The sequence below is a fragment of the Sorex araneus genome, chromosome 2, assembly GCF_027595985.1.
Source record: "Sorex araneus isolate mSorAra2 chromosome 2, mSorAra2.pri, whole genome shotgun sequence".
In the NCBI taxonomy this organism is placed as follows: Eukaryota; Metazoa; Chordata; class Mammalia; order Eulipotyphla; family Soricidae; genus Sorex; species Sorex araneus.
In genome coordinates, this window is record NC_073303.1 from 33,324,817 (window position 1) to 33,346,436 (window position 21,620).

Below are 21,620 nucleotides of genomic sequence, written 5' to 3' on the forward strand. Positions count from 1 at the left end.
TAGCCAAAAAGTCTGCCACAATCTTTAGCTACCATACAAGGGCAACCACCCACTTTAGTGGCTTTCCCTGTCAATTTTACAGAGGTTACCCCTGCGCTGAAGAGACAGGACACAAAGCTCTTGACTTGGACACTGCTGACCCCAGCTCGATTCCCTGAGCACCGCAGAGTGTGGCTCCCAAAACAAACAAAAAACTAGAGACCTACCAAGCTTGTAAGTGATCCTCCTATTAACCTTTAAATATGACCTTAATCAAGCCGGTTTAGTATTCAGCACAAAGGGCTTGACCAACTTAACACATATAGGTCCATCACAGATATAAGCACACAGAGTTGACCTGGTTCTTGAATTCCACGTGTGAAGCCACTATGGATGTGATTAGCAGCAGTAGCAGCATGTCAGGTAGGGCAGTATTAATGGCCATCATACATCCAACAATGCTTTCCTGGCCATGGCATTGCTTACAAGTTGTACCAAATTTTCGATATTCCAGTCCTCCACCTCTGTATGACTTGGTGATGATGGTATAAAAGCTGAATTGCTCACTTTACAGTAGTTTATTTTCAGGGCTGAGGTGGTAATGCACATGCTTGACTTGTAACAGGTTCAATCCCTGCTACCCCACAGGGTCCCCAAAGCTCTGCCAGGAATGATCCCTGAATACAGAGCCAGGATTAAATCCTGAGCATTGCCAGGTATGGCCCAAACACAACATTGAAAGAAGAAAGCAGTAAAAGATGTGATGTAGGGGTCAGAGAGATAGGACAGCAGGTAAGGAACTTGCCTCACATACGGCCTACGTTAGTTTGATCCTGGCACCTCATGGTCCCCAAATACAACCAGGAGTAGGCCTTGAATAAAAGAAAGGATATGAAGGGTTAAATAGAAGGAGAAAGGGACCTCCAAGTAGGATGGATGTTACAAGGTCCAGTCTGGAATGGCAGCACAGATTTTTTTTTTTTTTTTGCTTTTTGGGTCATACCTGGCGATTCACAGGGGCTACTCCTGGCTCTCCACTCAGGAATTACCCCTGGAGGTGCTCAGGGGACCGTATGGGATGCTGGGAATCAAACCTGGCTTGGCTGCATGCAAGGCAAACGCCCTACCCGCTGTGCTACTGCTCCAGCCCCATGGCAGCACAGATTTATATGCCAGATGGTAGCCATTCTGCCTGGCCTGAGGTCAGAGACAGAGGAACCCTAAGTGTACTTAGTGACAACTTCTGAGTGACAATAATTTGTTTGGGGCCACACCCAGTGTTGCTCAAGTCTTACTCCTGGCTCTGTGCTCAGAGATTGCTCCTGGAGTGCTTCAGGGATATGAGATGGCAGGGATTGTATCCTAACCACCGTATTACCACTGTACAATTCTGAGAGACAATCTGTCTAATGACAAATTGAGCAGGATGACCCTAAAGGTAAGCAATTACATCTAAACTTAATGAGAAAACTAAGAAGTGTGTGCCCACTTCATTAGAAAAAAATATAGAAGATGGGGAATAACCCCCTTTGCTGGAGTTTCATGTGGAAGCCTCCTCCCAAAGTGCTCGGGGTCTTTCTGCTGTGCTGTTGGCTTCTGTCTCCAGTTTAAAAGCTTTCACTGTGTCCTAAATCCATCCTCTCCTGTCTCTTAATTTTCAGTGGCAAGAAGTTGTCCAGTGTAACACAAACACCACCAGGTGTGACCAAAAAACAAGAGAAAAAAAAAGTTGTGATCTGAGCACCACCAGGAGTAATTCCTGAGTGCAGAGCCAGGAGTAGCCCCTGTGCATCACCGGGTAGCACCGTAGCACTGTTGTCCCTGTTGTTCATTGATTTGCTTGAGCTGGCACCAGTAACGTCTCCATTGTAAGACTTGTTAGTTTTTGGCATATAGAATACACCACGGGGAACTTGCCAGGCTCTGCCGTGCGGGCAGGATACTCTGGGTAGCTTGCTGGGCTCTCCGAGAGGGATGGAGGAATCGAACCTGGGCGTGCAAGGCAAACGCCCTACCCACTGTGCTTTCACTCCAGTTCATCGCTCCAGTGCATCGTCGGGTGTGACCAAAAAGAAAAAAAAAAAGTTGTGATCTTCATATTTCATTCTGAACAACTTTCTGGAACAGGGTGGGGAGGGACTGGGAGAAAACAAACTGTGTGCTAGAGTACACAATAGCTTCCTTTCAAAGGAGGCTGGTGAACTCAGTTCCACAAAGAAGGAATGTACAGCCTGTGGAATGGTGCCTGATAATGTTCTTATCCCTGAGCCTGCTGGCTTATAGCTCTTTAATTTTCATCAGGTGAAACTTAGCGGAGTCTCTGTTTTTTTCTCTCTATAAATTGAGGTCATTAAATTAACGGTATCTAAGTATCCAGTGGCGATTCTGGTTACTGTGACTACAGATTCTGTCCTCAGCTACAGGCTTGTTTATTTTTTATTTTTATTTATTTAGTTATTTTTTTAATCGAATCACAGTGAGATACAGTTACAAGGTTGTTCACGATTGGGTTTCAGTTATATAATTTTCCAACACCCATCCCTTCACCAGTGTACATTTCCCAAGACCAATGTCCCCAGTTTCCCCACCCTCTCTTCCCATACTTGTTTGGTGTTTAGTTTGGGGGCCAAACCTGCCTGTGCCCAGGGCTGACTCCTGGATCATGGATCACTCATGATGATGCTGGGGATTGCAGGGAAACATATCAGTCCCAGGTGGGTTGTGTGCAAGGCGGGTACCTTAACCCCTGTACTGCCTCAGCTTCAGCTACACCACCAGTACAAAAGGAGAACAGGGCTGAAGAGATAGTACAGCTGATAGGGTATCCGCCTACTGTGCATGCAGCCACCTGGGCTTGATCCCTGGCACCCCAAATGGTTCCTTGAGCTCCTCCAGGAGTGATCCTGAGCACAGAGCCAGGAATAAATCCTGAGCACCACGAAGTGTGCCCACCCACCAAAATAAATAAATAAGGGAGAAAATCTTGACAGCTATTTGAATATGAATTGTTCTATAGGGAAAATATGTTACTATATTGATTTCTTCTTAAATGTTGTAGTTTTTGCGCCACACCCGGAAGTGCTCAGGACTCACTTCTGGCTCTGCGCTCAAGGATCACTCCTGGTGTGGCTTAGGGAGCCTTTGGGGTCCTGGGGATCAAACCTACATCAGCCTAGTTCAAGGCAAGCACCCTACCAGTTGTCTTATTCTCTAACTCCTATTGGTGATTTCTGACTGGTAAGTGGAGTCAAAGTAGTGAGGAACTGAGTGAAGTCAGTTGATTATCACAAGCTTGAATAAAAGCATAACTATGATAAAGTTTCACAAATATTTTAACGTTTTCACTTTTTTTTTTCTTTTGGGGTCACACCCAGCAATACTCAGGGGTTATTCCTGGCTCTGCACTCAGGAATTACTCCTGGCAGTGTTCTGACGAGGTCGATACTGCAAGGAAAATGTACTATCCCCTAACATTTTTTACTTTTTTTTTGGGTCACACCCAGCCATGCACAGGGGTTACTCCTGGCTCATGCACTCAGGAATTACTCCTGGCTGTGCTCGGGGGGGACTATATGGGATGCTAGGATTCGAACCCGGGTCGGCCGCATGCAAGGCAAACGCCCTTACCCGCAGTGCTATCGCTCCAGCCCCCAACATTTTTTACTTTTAACATAATTACAAATCGACTGCTTTCGGCATTATTAGAAGAATTAGTTCAGTATTACAGAGTTCTCTGCCCTTAGCAACGGAAAGGCAACAACTGTTACAGAAAAAGCATTATCTTGTGAAATACTGTGTTCTTGCAACCCAGAGTTCCGCCTGTGTAAACCACGCATTCTTCCACTGAGGAGCTGGGGGCCTGTGTGAAGGGATCACTCCCAGCAGAGTGGGGGACCATAAAGGATTTTGAGATCAAGGCCAGGTGGCTACTTGCATCTATATCTCTAACCTAGTGACTTTCTCCCCCGATACAAACAAGATTGGGGAGGGGGGCGCGGAGGTAATTTTATATAGGTGAAAAAAATAGTAGGTCATTGAGAAACTTTTGGTTCTCAACCTGCATCAACAGAACTGCTCTTTCAATATCATTAAACAGTTAACTCAAGGTCTGTAACCTTTAATTCTGGTTGTCTGCTAGCCAAGGCTGTCAAAGAAAAGGGACTCGGGCTGTGCGATAGCACAGCGGGTAGGGCGTTTGCCTTGCACGCGGCCGACCCCGGGTTCGATTCCCAGTATCCCATAAGGTCTCCCAGCACCGCCAGGACTAATTGCTGAGTGCAGAGCCAGGGCACCGGCTTCGTTTTAAACAGGGAAAACCTGGAGAGCCGGGATTCGAGCCACGTGAGCTGCTCCAGCGCCCGTGCCCGGCTCACCTCTCCCCCTTCTCACCTCTCCCGGGGGATTCGAACCTTCCCTTTGTGACTCGGGGAAACACACACACGACCCAGCCCGCACCCGCGCGGCGCGCTGGCCCCCAGCCTGCACGGCCGGGCCGGGCTGCGGGGCGGGGCCCGGGCGGGGCGGGGCCTGCGGCCGCGGGAATCCCAAACCCTCCTCCCTCCCCACCCCTGCGCTGCTCGCCATGGCCCCCGCGCTGCTCCTGGTTCCCGTTGCCGTCGCCTCTTTCATCCTGGCCTTTGCTACCGGAGTGGAGTTCGTGCGCTTCACCTCCCTCCGGCCGCTTCTCGGAGGGGTCGCGGAGAGCGGCGGTGCGGGTGAGCGGGCGGGACGGCGGGAGGTGGGGCTGCCGGCGGGGCGCGAGGCGGGGTTTCGAGACAAATGACAGGGGCGCCCGGAGAGGGAACTGAAACCCTGAGCGGCGCCGCCGAGAAACTGCGGGAAGACCCGAGCGTTCCAGTTGGGACTCTGTGATTAGCGGTTTGGAGGGGTGGGGGGCGGAGGGGGAGCCCCGAAGGCGGGGCCAAGGGCGATCAGAGAAGTTTAAGTGAAGAGAACTACGGAAGAGGGGTGTTCCGAGACCCGAGATGGGAGGCGCCATCCGAGCTGGCCTCTCGCCCGCCTTTGTGACTACTTTCGACGCCCCTTCCCCAGTTCAGAGGGAAAATAGAAAGAACGAGAAGCGGAGGTGGGCAGAACCTGAAGAGGAAGCATCAAAGCTCTCGAAAGCACCAAGGGAAATTAACTAGGGGAACCCAAGGTGAGGGGGGGAGAAGGGGGAAGGCGTGTTCCACTTTCTTGACCTTGTCCTTTTCTCCAATACCCCCTAGACACCCGCCAAGGCTGGCTGGCTGCTCTGCAGGATCGCAGCGTCCTGGCCGCCCTGGCTTGGGACTTGGGGCTCCTGCTCCTGTTCGTGGGCCAGCACAGCCTCATGGCAACTGAGACCGTGAAGGCATGGATGGCCCGGTACTGTGGGGTCCTTCAGAGGTCACTGTATGTGGCATGCACTGCCCTGGCCTTGCAGGTATGAGGCCCTCAAACCAAGTTCCCCAAGGGAAATCAAGTGTGCGGGAGGGATGGCCAAGATTGGAGGGTGCAGACCGTAGCTTCTGATAAAACGGGATTTTGGAGAACTGGAGTGTTCAGGACTCTAATCTAAACTGCCATTTCTTTTTGTTTGTTTGTTTTGTTTTGATTTTTGGGTCACACTCAGCGATATTCAGGGGTTACTCCTGGCTCTGCACTCAGGAATTACTCCTGGTGGTGCTTGGGGGACCATATGGGATGCCAGGGATCGAACCCAGGTTGGAGGTGTGCAAGACAAACTATCACTCCTGCCCCTCTCAGCTTCCATTTCTCCACAGCACACACCCAACTCTTTATCAAGAAGGATGTGCTCCTTGATATTCCCAAGTACCAAGTGCATTCTCACGATTGTAACTTTGTTCATGGTGCACAGAAGGAGATCCCCTCTGAACTCCTCATCCTACTCTATGTTGTTATTGCTTGGAGACCACGCCCAGCAGTGCTCAGGGCTTGCTCCTGGCAGTACTTGGAAGATCATACATGGTGCTAGGGATCAAATGACAGTGTACAAGTCAAGCACCTTGCCCTCTGTACCATTACTCTGGCCCCCCAGTACGACTCTTTTTCAGAACTTACTGGGTCTCTCAAGAGCTAGAGAGATAGTGCACTGGGTACATGCAGCCAACCTGAGATTGATCCCTGGCACCCTATATGGACCCCTAAACCCCACCGCGAGCAATCCCTGAGCTCACAGCCAGGAGTAAGCCCTGAGCACTGCTGGGTGTAGCCCAAACAAAAAAGCAAACAAGCAAGCAAACAAACAAAAAGTCACATAAATAACTTTCTAGGTCTTCAAAGAATGCTTTGCCAAAGGCTCCTTTATGTACCTGTCTGGTCAGTCACTGCCCCATCGCCCCCTTTGTAAGTCCTCAGGACAGGGACAGGTCAGCCTTACGTCTGTGGAGCCCTTCCTGGTATTCTGAACAGGAGTATTTGGGTGATGCTCAGGGTGGAGGGGGAGCTCTAGGCCAGCTCTGTGGAGCAGCTTCTGAGCCTGGTGTCCCCGTGGGCTGTTCGCACACCCCGCCTCTCATTCTTCCGCAGCTGGTAATGCGGTACTGGGAGCCGGTACCCAGAGGCCCTGTGTTATGGGAGGTACAGGCAGAGCCCTGGGCCACCTGGCTGCCCCTCCTCTGCTTCGTGCTCCACGTCATCTCCTGGCTCCTCATCTTCAGCATCCTTCTGGTCTTTGACTATGCTGAGCTCATGGGGCTCAAACAGGTGAGGCCACCAGATCCTTTCTCCTCCCAGCCCATGCTTTCTTTTTTTTTTTTTAAGCTTTTTTTCTTTTGAGGGGGGTCACACCCAGTGATGCACAGGGGTTATCCTGGCTCATGCACTCAGGAATTACTCCCGGCGGTACTTGGGTAACCATATGGGATGCTGGGAATCAAACCCGGGTTGGCCGCATGCAAGGCAAATGCCCTAGCCGCTGTGCTATCTCTCCAGCCCCCCCTCCTTCCCTTCCAGGGAGTTCCCTCTCCCCCTCCCATGTTGTCTCTTTCCCCTTTCCATCCCCTTACCCAGCTCCCCTTAGCTCTCCAGTCAGTCCTCTCTCAAAAGCCAGGAACCATAAGTCTCCTGCACCTGGGGAAGGTTCATGAATCAAAGATGGAGTCGGGCCCAGACCTCAGCGGGCGGTTCCTTTGCCTGATGCTGCCATGCGAAGGGGCTTGACTCCGTTTCCCCCGAAACTTTCCTCTCTTAGGTGTACTACCACGTGTTGGGACTGGGTGAGCCTCTGGCCCTGAAGTCTCCCAGGGCTCTGCGACTCTTCTCTCACCTGCGCCACCCGGTGTGTGTGGAGCTGCTGACGGTGCTGTGGGTGGTGCCCACGCTGGGCACCGATCGCCTCCTCCTTGCACTGCTCCTGACCATCTACTTGGGCTTGGCGCACGGACTTGACCAGCAGGACCTCCGCTACCTCCGGGCCCAGCTGCAGAGGAAACTGCACTTGCTTTCCCGGCCCCAGGAGGGGGATGCCGAGTGAGGGACGCTGCTCTCAAGCGCTGTTCTTCCTGTCCCCGTCAAGTTTCAAGTCCTTTGTTGCCCGGTGCCGCCTGCTTCAGCCTGGAAGCCCAGATTGATGAACTGAATGAAGGGGCTGTGGGTTGCCCTGTTCCGACCGCTCAGCCTAAATCCAGCCGTAGACACTCGCTGGTCCACTTCTCAGCGGCAAGGAAATGGGGGAACCACTGTCTCCGGACCGGGAGGGGTGCGGGGGTGGGGGGGGGGCAACCTGTTACCTCTGCGACACCTCCCGACTCCCTGGACCAGTCAGCAAGTTTGCGGGCAGCGGCCGCTGCAGCAGGCATCTCCTTAGAAACCCCCGCCCCGCCACAAGCCTTGCTCTCGAACCCCAGTTTTGATCCTTCTCCCACTCTGTTGGGGTGTCGTCGGGTCCGCGCGGCGGTCAAATAAACTCCCGCTTGGTTTTCCGACACTTGGAAGCGGTCCCGAGCGTCTCCGGCCGCAGAGCTGCCGCCGGGGGCTCGACCCGGGGCCGGGACCGCGCCCTCTGGCGACCGCGGGCGGCGGTCACTCTCCGGCATCCCCGCGCCCCTCGTCTCCCCGCTGAGGCCGCTTGGGGGGGTCCCGGGTGTGTGTGGGGGGGGGCAGCGCCGCGCCCCGCGCCCGCCGTAACAAAGGCGCCCGGAGCGCGGGGACCAGGGCAGGGCGGGCCGCTCCCGGCAGCTGCGCTTCCTCCCCGCTCCCTCGGGGGCCTGAGTCACGGGCCGCCGCCCTGCCGGGGCGGGCTGCGGGGTCTGGACCTCCGGGTCCCCCGGGGCCGGGCGGAGGGAACCACCGGACAGCGCCTAGGGGTCCGCGGGGGCGAGGCCCCGCCCCTCCCGGGCTCGGCCCGGCGCCCCCTTCGCTCTCCCCATTGTCCTCAGACAAAGCGGTCGCCGCCCCCCGCCCGGCCCCCAGGTCTCTGTCTCCGTCCCTCCCCCGGCTCCCCTCCCTCGTCCCCTCCCCCGGCTCCGGATCTCCCTCGATCCCTCTCTCCTCCTCTTCCTCTCTCCGGGCGCCAGGCTCCTCCGCACCCTGCCCCCGGGAGCCCCGCGGCGTGTGAGTTGACAGGGGTGGGGGGAGGCTCAGGCTTGGGGAGGGGGGGGCTCCCCGCTGCCGGACCCCGAGCTGTCCTGTCCGTCTCTTCTTTGTGCCGAGATTGTTGGTCCGTGCGGTCCGCACGGGGTGCTGGTGGCCGGCCCTGTCGGGGCTCCCGGAGCGGGGAGACCCGGCTCTGAGATCAGAGGCGTGGACGGGGCCCCCCTACCCTCCCGAGGGGTGGGGGGCCGCCCGATGCCGGCGGGACGGCGGGATGGACGGCCGGGTCCTGAGAAGGCGCTGGCAGCCGCGGAGCTGGGCGCCGGAGAGTTCCCGCGGGAGGGTATTTCCCCGGCCGGCCTGGAGCGGAGTGGGGGGGACTAAGGGAGGCTGGGGGGCTGGGGGGGCCGTGAGGCGGGGCCCGCGTGGGGCTGGACGGGGAGCCGGGGCCTCGGGGAGCTGCGCCGAGACGCGCTGGCCGCAGCCGCCCAGCTCCCTGCCCGCTGCCGCCCCTGCTTCCTTCCCTGCGCCTGGACCGGGTCACTCGGCGCCTCGTTTTCCCCCGCCGCCCCATCTCTTCCCTCTCACCCTGTCGGATGGGGCTGGCCGACCCTCAAACCCTGGCTTTCCGCTCTCCTCGTGGGCCCGCTCGGAACCCCTCTCCCTGCTAACATCCCTCACATGGTCCTGGGTCCCTGTAACCCTGGGGGGCCAGCCCCCCATCAGGACTCCGGCCTGTGCTCTGAGCCTCCCCGCCTCTTGCTTCAGCTCAGCCCACAGCTTTTCCTTCATTCACTTCCTCAGTTTCCCCCTCTCTCTGCCCTCCCCCTCAGGGCTCTTTCCCTCAGGCCTCGCCCTGGCTCCTGCGCCCTGTGTCCCAGCCCGGCTCTGGACACTTCCTCCCTCCCCATCCCCAGCTGACCCCCTGAGCCCTGGCTGAGCTTCTCCTTCCCGTTCTCTGTCTCCAGTGCTCCGCACCCTCAGCCCCGGGACATCATGGCCACCATGCCTGACTGGAAGCTCCAGCTGCTAGCCCGGCGCCGGCAGGAGGAGGCGGCCATTCGAGGTCGGGAGAAGGCCGAGAGGGAGCGGCTGTCCCAGATGCCAGCCTGGAAGAGGGGGCTCCTGGAGCGTCGCCGCGCCAAGCTGGGCGTGTCTCCTGGAGAGCCGAGCCCTGCGCCTGGGACGACTGAGGCTGGCCCTCCCGCCCCAGACGAGCCGGCGGTGCTCCTGGAGGCCATCGGGCCGGTGCACCAGAATCGATTCATCCGGCAGGAGAGGCAGCAGCAGCAGCAGCAGCAGCAGCAGCAGCGGGCCGAAGAACTCGCCGAGCGGAGGCCTGCGGAGCGGAAAGCCAGCCCCGGGGAGAGTCGGGATCAGAGCCCCAAGGGAAGAGAATCTAGAGAGGAAAGGCCGTCTGCCAGGGGGGCCAGAGAGAGCGGCCTAGGGCCAGGGGGAGCGCGAGAGTCGAGCCCCCGGCCTTCCGAGCCCCGGGACTGGAGGCAGAGCCCCGGAGAGGCTAGAGACCAGAGCTCCAGGTTGGCCGAGGCCTCCAGGAGGCTGAGCCCCGGGGAAGCCCCGGAGAGGCTCCTGAGAGCAGCAGAGCCCCAAGAGCAAAGTCCCCAGAGAAAAGAAGGTGTCGAAAATAGACTGAGTCCCCCGGGGCTTGGCGACCAGAAGTTGGGCCTGCCCGAGGGCCAGAAATGGAGGCCGGACTCCGGAGAGGCACCAGAACAAAGTTTGGTACAGCTGGAGGCTCCTGAGTGGAGGCGGAGACTGGGCGAAGCCGGCAGAGACTGCCTGGAGGAATGTGGGAGCCGAGCCGAGCTGCAGGGTGCCAGGGTCCCCCCGGGAAGCTGCCCGGGGCCCTCCGAGGCCCCGACACGGGAAGGACCGGAGCACCTCGCTAGCCGAGCGGAGGAGGCAGCGGAGCCGAGGCCCAGCCCTGTGGAGGATGGTGACAAGGGCCTGAGGCTGACCGAGGGGTGGAAATGGACCCTGAACTCTGCGAAGCTTCGAGAATGGACACCCAGGGACACGGAGACTCTGATTCCGCAACCAGAACCTCCGGAGAAGCACGTGGGGCTGGGGGGACCCCGCAGAGGAGAAGCTGAGGAGGCGGGGGCTGGGGTTCAGAGCAGGCCTCTGGGCACCCCACAGAGCCCCAGCTCCGCGCCCGCCCCCCTCCCTGCAGAGGATGCTGGGCCTCGAGGCCCGAAGCAGCAGGAAGAGGAAGCAGGGGCCCTCCGGCCACCCCCATCAGCGCCTCTCTCTCCCGCACCCCCAGCCCCTCCTGCTCCCCAGCCTCCTGGGGATGCCCTCATGAGCCGCCTGTTCTATGGGGTGAAGCCAGGGCCCGGGGTGGGAACCCCCCGCCGCAGCGGACACACCTTCACCGTCAACCCCCGGCGGTCCGTGCCCGCCGCGGCCCCCGCCTCCCCAGCCAGCCCGGCCTCAGCGGATGCAGCCGCGCCCGGGGCCGGCAAGAAGCGGTACCCAACTGCAGAGGAGATCCTGGTCCTCGGGGGATACCTCCGCCTCAGCCGCAGCTGCCTGGCCAAGGGGTCCCCTGAGAGGCACCACAAACAGGTAGGGAGCAGCCGAGCACACTTCCTGGGCGCCCCCTCGGCGGGTCTGGGGCCCAGTCTGGCTTTCTTATACCGGGTCTCCTCCATTCTTCCTTTCTGCCGCCCCCCTTCCTCCGGCCCCCACCCCCTTCCTCCTTCCCCTCCTCCAGCTCCCAGCGTCCTGCCTGCCCAGCCCTGCTGCCCTGTCCCGTGTGCGTGATGTGCCTAGCCGCTCTCTCTCTCTGCCTGCCCTCCGTGTCGGAGTTCCCGCACTTCTCTCTCCCTTTCCTCTGAGTTAGTGACCCGGCCCAGCCCAGCTGGCAGGAGCCTGAGCCCAGACCTGGGCCTGGAGAGTCCGAGGGCGTGGCCCTGTGCACCCCAGAAAGCACTTGCAGGGGCCAGGGTGAGAATGTGGCCCAGAAGCAGAAGGTTCTGGGGTTCTCGGAAGGGTGGCAGTGAGGGAAGGTCCCAGTGGCAAGAAGGAGAGCAAGAAAGGACAGCCGCGGACAGCGGGGGAGGGCAGGGGAAGTCTGGCCAAAACGAGCAGAGAGAAGGCTTTGGAACCCCCAGTCTGCCCCCTGGGAGAGACACACAGAGGCCATTTGAAGTGGGTGACCTCGGGGTTGCACACCCCCCCGGGGCCGCTGCCTCAGACAGTGCTCCCTTCTCTCCTGGGACAAGAAACGCCTTCTCCTCTTCCCAAATGCCCCCCGCCCTGCAGGCTTCCTGGGGGGGGGAAGGGCCCTCCTCCCAGCTTAGCCATCAGTTTTCCCCTCTTCCTGCCACACTCGCCTCTCCCTGTCCTTGGTAGAAAAGAGAAGTGACTTTGGACATCTTGTACCCAAAGCAGGGCCGAGCTGGGAAGTACCGTGGAGTTGGAGACGGGTGGGGAGCCAGGCCCGCGGAGCGGGAGGTCTTCAGGGGAAGTGGGTGCAGTAACGGACTTTCCCCCCACCTCCTCCCCACCACCCTGGCCTGGCCCCTCCCCCATTCGCCAGTGCCAGTCTTGTTCTGCTTGCAAATCTTGCAAAAGGAGGAAAGTGGGAGCCCTGCCCTCGGGGCTGGGGGCCCCTCGGAGTCTCCAGTTTTGTGTCTGGACGAAAGACCCAGCTGAAGCTTGCTGGTCCCTTGGTCCCCCAGGGCAGCCTCCTGGGACCCCGCCGGGCCCCACTCTGGTTCTCCTTCCCCTTGGGCTAAGGAGGATCAGGAGAAGGTTGGTCAGGACAAAGGCACGGGAGGGATTCATTCCTTCCCACTGAGGCATGGGAGGCCCAAAGCATGGGCCGGAGAGTGGGGCCAGTGACGGTGACGAGACGGAGGTCAGGGGGCAGCGAGCCGGAAGCAGATCGCCCAAACAGGAAGCCTGGGTGGGGGGCCGGAAGGCTGGTGGGGTGCGTGGGGAAGGCTGGGCCCTGGGCCTGCCAGGACTCAGCGCAGGATGTGGTGAGAGAAGGAGGAAGCGGCTGCAGGGTGGGGGTGGGGAGGGGAAGAGCTGCCCAGTCTCCGGCCCCGACACCTGCCCTGCTCCTGCCTCAGGCCGGCTTCATCTCCGGCTCCAGCTCAGCCGGTGGACATGCCCTCTGTCGCCTGTCACAACCTGCTGGCTCAGAGAGCGGGGGATCCTGCCCCCCCTTCCCTAAATAACTCCTGTTAGCAGGCTCATTCCATCAGGCAAATCCTATCAGGAGAGAATCCCAGGGCTGGACCGCGCAGGGGTGGGGGTGGAGGGTTGCCCTGCCCCAGAGGCCCCTCTCTATGGCGGAGACCAGCTCCTCCCCTCCCCGGCCCCCTTGTGACCTTATATAGCTGATGAGAGAGGAGCAAATGAGTCACCCCTCGTGTACTCACCCCCCCTCCCGTGCAGAGGCTGCATTCCTGAGAAGCCCAGTCAGAAGCTGGGATGGGGGAGATGAGACGTGAGTTCAGGGGACACCGACAGAAATTGAGTTTAGAGGAAATGAATCTTGGTTTAGAGTGGGTGGCAAGCGACAGGGCTTGTTACCCATCCCAGAAGTTGCCAAGAAGGGGACTGGAGTGATAGCACAGCGGCTAGGGTGTTTGCCAACCCGGGTTCGATTCCCAGCATCCCATATGGTCCCTCAAGCACCACCAGGAGTAATTCCTGAGTGCTGAGCCAGGAGTTACCCTTGAGCCATCACTGAGTGTGACCCCAAAAAAAGAAAAAAAAAAACCAAGAAGTTTGGGTAGATGTGTCAGTAGCAGAACCAGAATAGGTCCCTTTTGAAACTCGGGGCTGCAAAAAGTCTGGTGACCGCCACTGGATTCTATGAGCTGTGCCATAGATTTATTGTATTTGGGGGGGGCGGGGAAGTGTAGAGCCTGGACTGGCCCTCCCCACACTGTCCCCCCAGCATCAGCCTTTACTTGGGTCTGCCTGAGCCCTCACCTTATCCAGTGTAGCAACTTTCATGTTCATGTTTTCTGGGGGGGGGGAGGCGGGGCGGATGGGTAGGTCACACCTGGCAGTACTCAGGGCTTACTCCAGGCTCTGCATTCAGGGATCAGACCTTGCAGGCCCGGGGACAATAAGGTCACACCGGGGTTGCCCACATGCAACTCGAGCACCCGATTCCCGTAGTATGTCTCGGCCTCTCCCTTCATGTTCTTATGTAACGCAGACACAGGAGAGCAGATCAGTAAATTTTCTGAGGGAAAGTGGTGGAAAGTGAGTAAGGGAGGAATTAGAATGGGATAACTGGAACCTTAAGGGCCGGAAGATGACAGGAGGACCTCTGACCCCTGTCTGAGAGGGGTTGGAGTGGCTGTTCAGGGAGTATTCCTGGTAGAAGGGCACCTGAGAGGGACAGGACTCCTGGAGGAAATGGTCCATCTGGCTGGAGACAGGAGTGGGAGGTGCGCTGGGAGCCCCTGCACGTCCTGGCCAGACTCTGGCTTTCTGTGGGGAGCCAGTGCAGAGTTCCTGATCAGGGTGTGTCACCTGTCATCAGTTCAACTTAAGCAACCATGGCCCAGCTGCACGCTAGCCCTTCTTTCCTTAAGATACTGCGGAGCTCCAGCTCTGCAGAGTCGAAGCCCGTTTCTGGACAGGGGAAAGGCCTGAGTAAATCACCCCTTTTTTTGGGGGGGGGACTGGAGTGATAGCACAGTGGCTAGGGCGTTTGCCTTACACGCGGCGGACCCGGGTTCGATTCCTCCATCCCGGCAAGAGAGCCTGGCAAGCTACCGAGAGTATCCCGCCCGCACGGCAGAGCCTGACAAGCTACCTGTGGCGTATTCACTATCATTGTCACTGTCACTGTCATCCCATTGCTCATCGATTTGTTCGAGTGGGCACCAGTAATGTCTCTCATTGTGAGACTTATTTGTTAATGTTTTTGGCATATCCAATAGGCCACAGGTAGCTTGCCAGGCTCTGCTTTGTGGGCGCGATACTCTCGGTAGCTTGCCGGGCTCTCCAAGAGAGGCGGAGGAATCGAACACGGGTCGGCCGCATGAAAGGCAAACACCCTACTGCTGTGCTATCGCTCCAGCCCCGTGGCATATTCATATTCCAAAAACAGTAACAGCAAGTCTCACGATGGGGACGTTAGTGGTTCCCGCTCAAGCAAATCGATGAACAATGGGACGACAGTGCAGTGCAGTGCCTGCTTTTTGGGTCACACCCCGCGATGCACAGGGGTTACTCCTGGCTCTGCACTCAGGAATTACTCCTGTTGGTGTTTGGAGGACCCTTTGGAATGCCGGGAATAGAACCCAGGTCAGCTGCATGCAAGGCAAACGCCTTACCCGCTGTGCTATCGCTCCAGCCCCTAAATCACACTTTTCAATCCTTTTTGAGCAGTTCCTGTGAACTCGGCCTGTGTGTCTCCTTAATCACTTTGCGTCCCAGAGTTCATCCCACCTCCCCTTTCCCACCTGGAGCACTTAGGAGGACAGGTGGGAAGGGTGGGCAGGCTCTGGGAACAGTAGGGCTCCGCTGGTCTGGAGCTGGGGTATTTCCATAGGACTTTCTGGCCCCTGAAGATTCTCTCTGGCCTTTCGCCTTTGCATGTCCCCGAGGTGTCGCCACCCCTACCATGTTTACACGGACTTTCCTCTCTGCCCTGTCACCTCAGCACTTCACCTTCTCCCCTGTGGCCAGGGGTGAGAGCCCTTCATCTGTGGCTTCTCCGGGCCTCCTCTCATCTCCCGGGCCTCCCACCCCTTGCGGGATCCACACCCACCACAGGAGCGGAGCCAGGGAGCGGGAGGCACTGGTGTCCAGAATTCTGGGTGTCCCAAGCAGCGAGAGGGATTTCGTGATGGAAATCCATGCACAGCACCTTTGCCTGGGACGCCTTCCTCACCTTCGCTGGACGGTCTTCCTGATGGCTCCCGGGGGAACCAGAGATTCCATTCTGAAACCAGGACTTCTTTCTGTGTAGTTTTATTTCTTTTCTTTTCTTTGCTTTTTGGGTCACACCTGGCAATGCACAGGGGTTACTCCTGGCTCTGCACTCAGGAATCACCCCTGGTGTTGCTCAGGGAACCATATGGGATGCTGGGAATTGAACTTGGGTTGGCCGCGTGTAAGGCAAACGCCCTACCCGCTGTGCTATTGCTCCAGCCCCTAGTTTTATTTCTTTTCAAGAGGAGGACCTTGGTCTTGTGTGCCTCCCTTCTGCCACCTGGGACACTGCCAAAGCTCAGGCCAAAGTCTGCTGTTTTTGAAATATAATTGAAGGGGAATGAGGGGTTTAAAGAGGCAGCATATTTTGTTGCTGCCTTGGGCCACACCCATGGGTGCTGAGGCATCATTCAGTGTGGGGGAGGGGGTGCTTGTGGAACCCAGACATGGCAAGCTCACCGTGCTGGAGCGATAGCACAGTGGGTAGGGGATTTGCCTTGCACGCGGCGGACCTGGGTTCGATTCCCAGCATGCCATATGGTCCCCTGAGCACCGCCAGGAGTAATTCCTGAGTACAGAGCCAGGAGAAACCCCTCTGAGCATCGCCGAGCGTGACCCAAAAAAACAAAAAACCAAACGAACAAAAAAACGCTCTCCAGGGGCTGGAGCAATAGCACAGCGGGTAGGGCGTTAGCCTTGCACGCGGCCGACCCAGGTTCGAGTCCCAGCATCCCATATGGTTCCCTGAGCACCGCCAGGAGTAATTCCTGAGCACAAAGCCAGGAGTAACCCCTGTGCATCACCAGGTGTGACCCAAAAAGAAAAAAAAAAAAACACTCTCCAGCCCTTCAGCCACCTCCCAGCCCCAGAACGGCGGTACGGAAAGGAGAGTTGGGTGGTTGGATGGCAGAGTGAACGGCGCAAACGGTCCCTGAGGACCTCAAAGCCGGTCCCCCCGCAGCCCTACCTCGCGCCCGCTCCTAGTGATCTCTCCTCCTCCCGCCTCTGCCGTTCTCAGCTCAAGATCTCCTTCAGCGAGACAGCCCTGGAGACTACGTACCAATACCCGTCCGAGAGTTCGGTGCTGGCGGAGCTGGGCCCGGAGCCCGAGGCCCCCAGCCCCCCCAACCCCCCAGCTGCGCAGCCCGACGACGACGAGGATGAGGAAGAGCTGCTGCTGCAGCGGGAGCTCCAGGGCGGGCTGCGCACCAAGGCTCTGTTCGTGGGTGAGCAGTTTCCGCCGGCCCCTGCGCCCCCTGGTGTTGAGTGCGGTCATTGCACCCCAGGAGGGACCAAGGGAAGGGCAGAATTTCTAGAGAGGCTTGGCTCCGGGTCCGAATCATTCCCTTAACAGATGCAGCAGCTGAGGCCCGGGGAAGCCAATCCTAGTGAATCCTAGCGAATCATCAGATTTCATAACCAGGGCTTTCTCGGAGTGGCTAAAACATAGGGTCGGAGCGAGAGTCCTGCAGGTTCGATCCCTGGCATTCCATCCAGACGGCACCTCCAGGAGTAATTCCTGAGTGCGGAGCCAGGAGCATAGCCGGGTGTGTTGCCCCCAAACAAGACAAACAAAACCACTGGTTATAACGGCTGGGTTTGGGTTTGAATCCCGTATGACCTCTGTGGTACGGCCTCAGGGACTCAACCTATGGCTCAGTTTATTCTTTATGAAACAGGATTAATACTAACTGGTACTTGAGTGTATTTTTTGTTTGTCTGAGGGAGCTGAACTCAGGTCTTCATGAATACTCTCTCAGCCCTCGACCTTTTTGATAGGGTTAAGATGTTTTGTTTTGTTTTGTTTTGTTTTGTTTTTTCCCTGGGGGCGGTACGTGCTTGGCTCTGCACTCAGGGATCACTTCTGGAAGTGCTTGGGAGACCGTCTGCATGCCGGGGATCAAACCCATGTTGGCTACAAGCAAGGCAAGCGCCTACGTGCTTGCTCTCTGGCCCAGGTTTTGTTTGTTTTTGTGTCATAGTGTCAATGACTCCTGGCATATTGCTCAGGGGCACTCCAGACAGGGCAGGAAGCACCACGCTATATGCTGGAGGTCAAACCCGGGCTTCCTGCATACAAAGCAAGTGCACAGCCCTTTTAGCTGTCCTCCAGGGTTGGTTTGATTCCTGGGTTTCGGGAGCCAAACCTGGGCATGCTTACTCCAGTCTCTACTCCAGTCTTTTTTTTTTTTTGCTTTTTGGGTCACACCCAGCGATGGTCAGGGGTTACTCCTGGCTTTGCACTCAGGAATTACTCCTGGCGGTGGTTGGGGGACCATATGGATGCCGGGGATTGAACCCGGGTCGGCCGCGTGCAAGGCGAACGCCCTACCCACTGTGCTATCGCTCTGGCCCCTCTACTCCAGTCTTGAATCTCAGGGATCACTCCTGGGATGCCAGAAATTGAATCTGGTTGACTGCATGCAAAGCAAGTCTCCTACCCACTCTACTATTGCTCCCCGCCAACGTCTCCTAAGGTTTTGGAGTACTCACGGGACCATATGGATATGGAATGCTGGGGATTGAACCCAGGTCGGCTGCATGCAAGGCAACTGCCCAACCCACTGTACTATCGTTCTGGCCCCATGGACATCAGATTTCTTTTTCTTTTTTTCTTTTCTTTTTGGGTCACACTCGGCGATGCACAGGGGTTACTTCTGTCTCTGCACTCAGGAATTCCTCCTGGCAGTGCTCAGGGGACCATATGGGATGCTGGGAATTGAACCCAGGTCTGCTGCGTGCAAGGCAAACTCCCTCCAGCCTCGGATATCAGATTTCTTAACTTCCCCTGGGGTTACTGTGAAGTGTGTTATTGGGAGTCTTGGTATAGAATACAAGCTCAGTGAGTGGTGGCAGCTGTTCTGGGTAGTAGCGAGCTCTCAGAGCTGGGAAGATGTGATCAGGTGCATCTCTGCCCCCTGACCTGCGGAGGGCTGACGGGGAGGGGCGGGGGGCAGGGCCATCTCTGAGTCCTGTTTCTCTCCCGCAGATGAGTCCTGCCGTAGGTGACCCTCTTCCCACCTGGGGCTCTACCTCACTCCTTCCAGAACTGAAGAGCCGAGAGCCCCGAAGATTCAGAGCAGACGGACCCTGAGAATGAGCCTTGCAGGGAAGGGCGACCGAGGTCTTCCCACTTGTTTTCCTCCTCCTGTTTCCTGAGGGCAGTTGCCCCATTCCCACCCTCACCCCGGGTCACTGGGGTGGGGGTCACACTGGTGTGTGCTGGCGTGTCCTGGAGTGAACACGAGCCCTGGGGGGAGCACCGGTCATGAGGGCAAGGGTGCAGGTGGAGCACCCCTCCATCTCCGCGGGCGCAGCTCACCTTCCTCGCAGCACTTCTGACTCTTCACCCGCCAGGGGCTCTCTGCCATCAGCACTCATGTCCCCCTGAGTGGCCTGGCCCCCACTCACACCCAGGCACCCCGTCCTGTCCAGTGTCACTGGCCCTCTGTTTACAGCTCCCGCCTCCCCCCTGCCCACACCACCCGCTCCCAGCGCCACCTGCCAAAGTCCCACGTTTACAAGCCATGCCTACTTGCCCCGTCCGTGTGGACTCCTCTGCCCTGTCTCCTGCTGTCGCCTCACTGGAGTGACTGCGGTGTGGCTTCCTCCACGTTTGCTCAGTATTTCTGAGTCTCGGCTTTCTCCAAGAGGGAAGGCTGTGTGCATCTTAACTGTCTCCCCTTTACGGTTATTTAATTCTGTTCCCTCTCGTGAGTCACGATCGAATTGAATCGTAAGGTGTGGGGTGGCGAACACGGCACCTCAACTTCCCCCGTTTCTATATTGTTGTTAATTGCCCAGTTTTTGATGTTTTTTTTTTTTTTATTAACTTTCTATAATAAAATGGAGCTTTCTCCAAGACTTCAACTGCTTTTCCTTTTGGGGCGGTACAGGCTCGGGAGGCGCAGGTAGAGGGAGGCCCGGAGTTCCTCATTCTCAGCCTTGCTCAGCTTCCCACTTGTCCTGAAGAAGAAGTGACCAAGGGGCTGGAGTGGTAGCACAGCAGGGAGGGCATTTGCCTTGCACATGGCTGCCCCGGGTTCGATTCCCAGCATCCCAAATGGTGCCCCAAGCACCGCCAGGAGTAATTCCTGAGTGCAGAGCCAGATGTGACCCAAAAAGCCACTGTCACTGTCACTGTCATCCCATTGCTCATCGAGTTGTTCGAGCGGGCATCAGTAACGTCTCTCATTGTGAGACCTGTTGTTACTGTTTTTGGCATATCAAATACGCCAGGGGTGTAGCTTGCCAGGCTCTGCCATTCGGGCGAGATACTCTCGGTAGCTTGCCGGGCAATCTGAGAGGGGCAGAGGAATCGAACACAGGTCAGCTGCATGAAAGGCAAACGCCCTACCGATGTGCTATCTCTCCAGCCCCCAAAAAGCCAGAAAAAAAAAAAAAGAAAAAAAGATGTGGCTGTGGCTGCTGGAGGGAAAGACAGACAGGTGAAGTGGGAACTCAGCACTGACGTTTTGGAGAGCACTGAGAGTCCGTCCTGGTGCCAGGCCTACTGGTAGTAGTAAAGAGACTGGGTGCGGGACGCCGTGCAGGGGAGAGGTCCAGCAGGTTGCAGGGCTTTACTTCAGCATCCCTCCTCCCAGAGTCAGCAGTCACAAAATTATTTCTAGGCTAAGTGACAGCAAACAAAAAAGAATAGGTAAAAAAAAAAAGCTTAGAAATATCGGATGGAGGACAGAGATAGTACACGGGGATGAAGGGATGGCCTTGCAGCAAAACCCTGGTTTAATCCCCAACACTGGATAGTCCCCTGAGCACTGCCAGGAGTGACTTCTAAGCACAGAAATAGGAATAGGTCCTGAGCACATCCAGGTGTGGCCAAAACACTAAAAATAAAAAGAATTGGCTGGAGTGATAGTACAGGGGGTAGGGCACTCATCTGGCACAGGGCTGACCCTGGTTTGATTCCCAGCTCTCCATATGGTCCCCTGAGCACCACTAGGAGCGATTCTAGATTCTGAGTGGGGAGCCAGGAGTAACTCCTGAGCTTTGCCAGGTGTGACCACACCCCCACCCCCAAAAAAAAAAGACTGGACCAGAAACCATATAGGAACTCTAAGGAAAGTACTGAGCACTTTAGTGGTGGTGGAGCTGCATAACTATATCAATACCAGATTCTTTATTGTTATTTCAAGCACACTACCTACCTAAACTACTGTCACTGTAGCACTGTCATCCCGTTGTTCATCGATTTGCTTGAGTGGACACCAGTAACGTCTCCATTGTGGGACTTGTTACTGTTTTTGGCATATCAAATGTGCCACGGGTAGCTTGCCAGGCTCTGCATTGCAGGACCTAACCTGCAATAAAGTAAAATAAGAAGTGAATTTAAAGGACTGGACAGTTGGAAATCTGCCTCATGAGCTGGGGGAGAAGGCAGCTGGGAAACAGAATGGATCACTAAGTCAATGATGGCTGGTGGGATCGCTCAGGATGGGAGATGTGTGCTGAAAGTAGATAAAGGACCAGACATGATGGCCTCTCAGTATCTGCATTGCAAGCCATAATGCCCAAAAGTAGAGAGAAAGAAGAAAATTGCCAACACAGGCGGGGGGGTGGGATCAGATGGAGTGGTGGGAAAGACACTGGGGACATTGGCGGTGGAAAATGTACACTGGTGGAGGTATGGGTGTTCAGACTGAAATTCAATCATGAAAGCTTTGTAACTACCTCAAAGTGATTCAATCAATCAATCAATCAATCAAGGGCTGGAGAGAAAGTATAGCAGGAGGGGAGCATACTTTACAGGAGACTCAGGTTTGATCCTGAGCACTACATATGGTCCCCCAAGTACCTCCAGGAGTGATCCTGGAATGTAAAACCAGGAGTAAACCCTGAGCACTGCTGGGTGTGGCACCTCCCAAAATAAAAATTAAAAATTGGAAGGGTTTGAGCTCATTGTTTTTATGTAGAGATCCAGCTTCAGTTCCCAGCACTCTAGCCCCCTGTGCAACAGTGATAGAGACTACGACAGAGCCAACTCGGAGAAGTTTCAAGGCACCACAGGCTGTGGCCAAAAATGAAAAGAAAAAAGTTTTCAAAAATTTATATAACATGAGACTGGGCTGGAGCGATAGCACAGCGGTAGGGCATTTGCCTTGCATGCTGCCGACCCGGGTTTGATTCCTCTGCCCCTTTCGGAAGCCCGA

General features: G+C 56.7%; 2 protein-coding genes across 5 annotated transcripts; both read left to right on the forward strand.

Annotated features, from left to right (window-relative positions):
• Window positions 1-4,552: 4,552 nt before the first annotated feature.
• NRM (nurim) lies at window positions 4,553-7,667 on the forward strand. Of its 2 annotated transcripts, XM_004619598.2 has the most exons (4): window positions 4,553-4,694; window positions 5,208-5,404; window positions 6,511-6,687; window positions 7,175-7,667. In XM_004619598.2, the coding sequence occupies exons 1-4, from the start codon at window positions 4,562-4,564 to the stop codon at window positions 7,454-7,456; spliced, it is 789 nt and encodes a 262-aa protein (XP_004619655.1). In that variant the 5' UTR covers window positions 4,553-4,561; the 3' UTR covers window positions 7,457-7,667. The 2 variants fall into 2 exon arrangements, with proteins under 2 accessions (XP_004619655.1, XP_004619657.1); XM_004619600.2 differs by lacking the exon at window positions 6,511-6,687.
• A 34-nt stretch (window positions 7,668-7,701) lies between these two features.
• Window positions 7,702-19,314, forward strand: PPP1R18 (protein phosphatase 1 regulatory subunit 18). 3 transcript variants are annotated; one of them, XM_055129483.1, is made up of 4 exons: window positions 7,702-8,394; window positions 9,483-11,103; window positions 16,469-16,676; window positions 18,440-19,314. In XM_055129483.1, exons 2-4 carry the CDS (start codon window positions 9,511-9,513, stop codon window positions 18,457-18,459), a joined length of 1,821 nt encoding a protein of 606 aa, XP_054985458.1. In that variant the 5' UTR covers window positions 7,702-8,394; window positions 9,483-9,510; the 3' UTR covers window positions 18,460-19,314. The 3 variants fall into 3 exon arrangements, with proteins under 3 accessions (XP_054985458.1, XP_054985456.1, XP_054985457.1); XM_055129481.1 differs by lacking the exon at window positions 7,702-8,394 and adding an exon at window positions 8,431-8,535; XM_055129482.1 differs by lacking the exon at window positions 7,702-8,394 and adding an exon at window positions 8,562-8,857.
• The last annotated feature ends 2,306 nt before the right edge of the window (window positions 19,315-21,620 follow it).

Coding starts and splice junctions, on each gene's coding strand:
- NRM (XM_004619598.2), top strand. CDS start 4,562: ATGGCCCCCGCGCTGCTCCTGGTTCCCGTTGCCGTCGCCTCTTTCATC. Junction 4,695..5,207: donor CGCGGAGAGCGGCGGTGCGG/GTGAGCGGGCGG, acceptor AATACCCCCTAG/ACACCCGCCAAGGCTGGCTG. Junction 5,405..6,510: donor GCACTGCCCTGGCCTTGCAG/GTATGAGGCCCT, acceptor ATTCTTCCGCAG/CTGGTAATGCGGTACTGGGA.
- PPP1R18 (XM_055129483.1), top strand. CDS start 9,511: ATGGCCACCATGCCTGACTGGAAGCTCCAGCTGCTAGCCCGGCGCCGG. Junction 11,104..16,468: donor CTGAGAGGCACCACAAACAG/GTAGGGAGCAGC, acceptor TGCCGTTCTCAG/CTCAAGATCTCCTTCAGCGA. Junction 16,677..18,439: donor CACCAAGGCTCTGTTCGTGG/GTGAGCAGTTTC, acceptor TCTCTCCCGCAG/ATGAGTCCTGCCGTAGGTGA.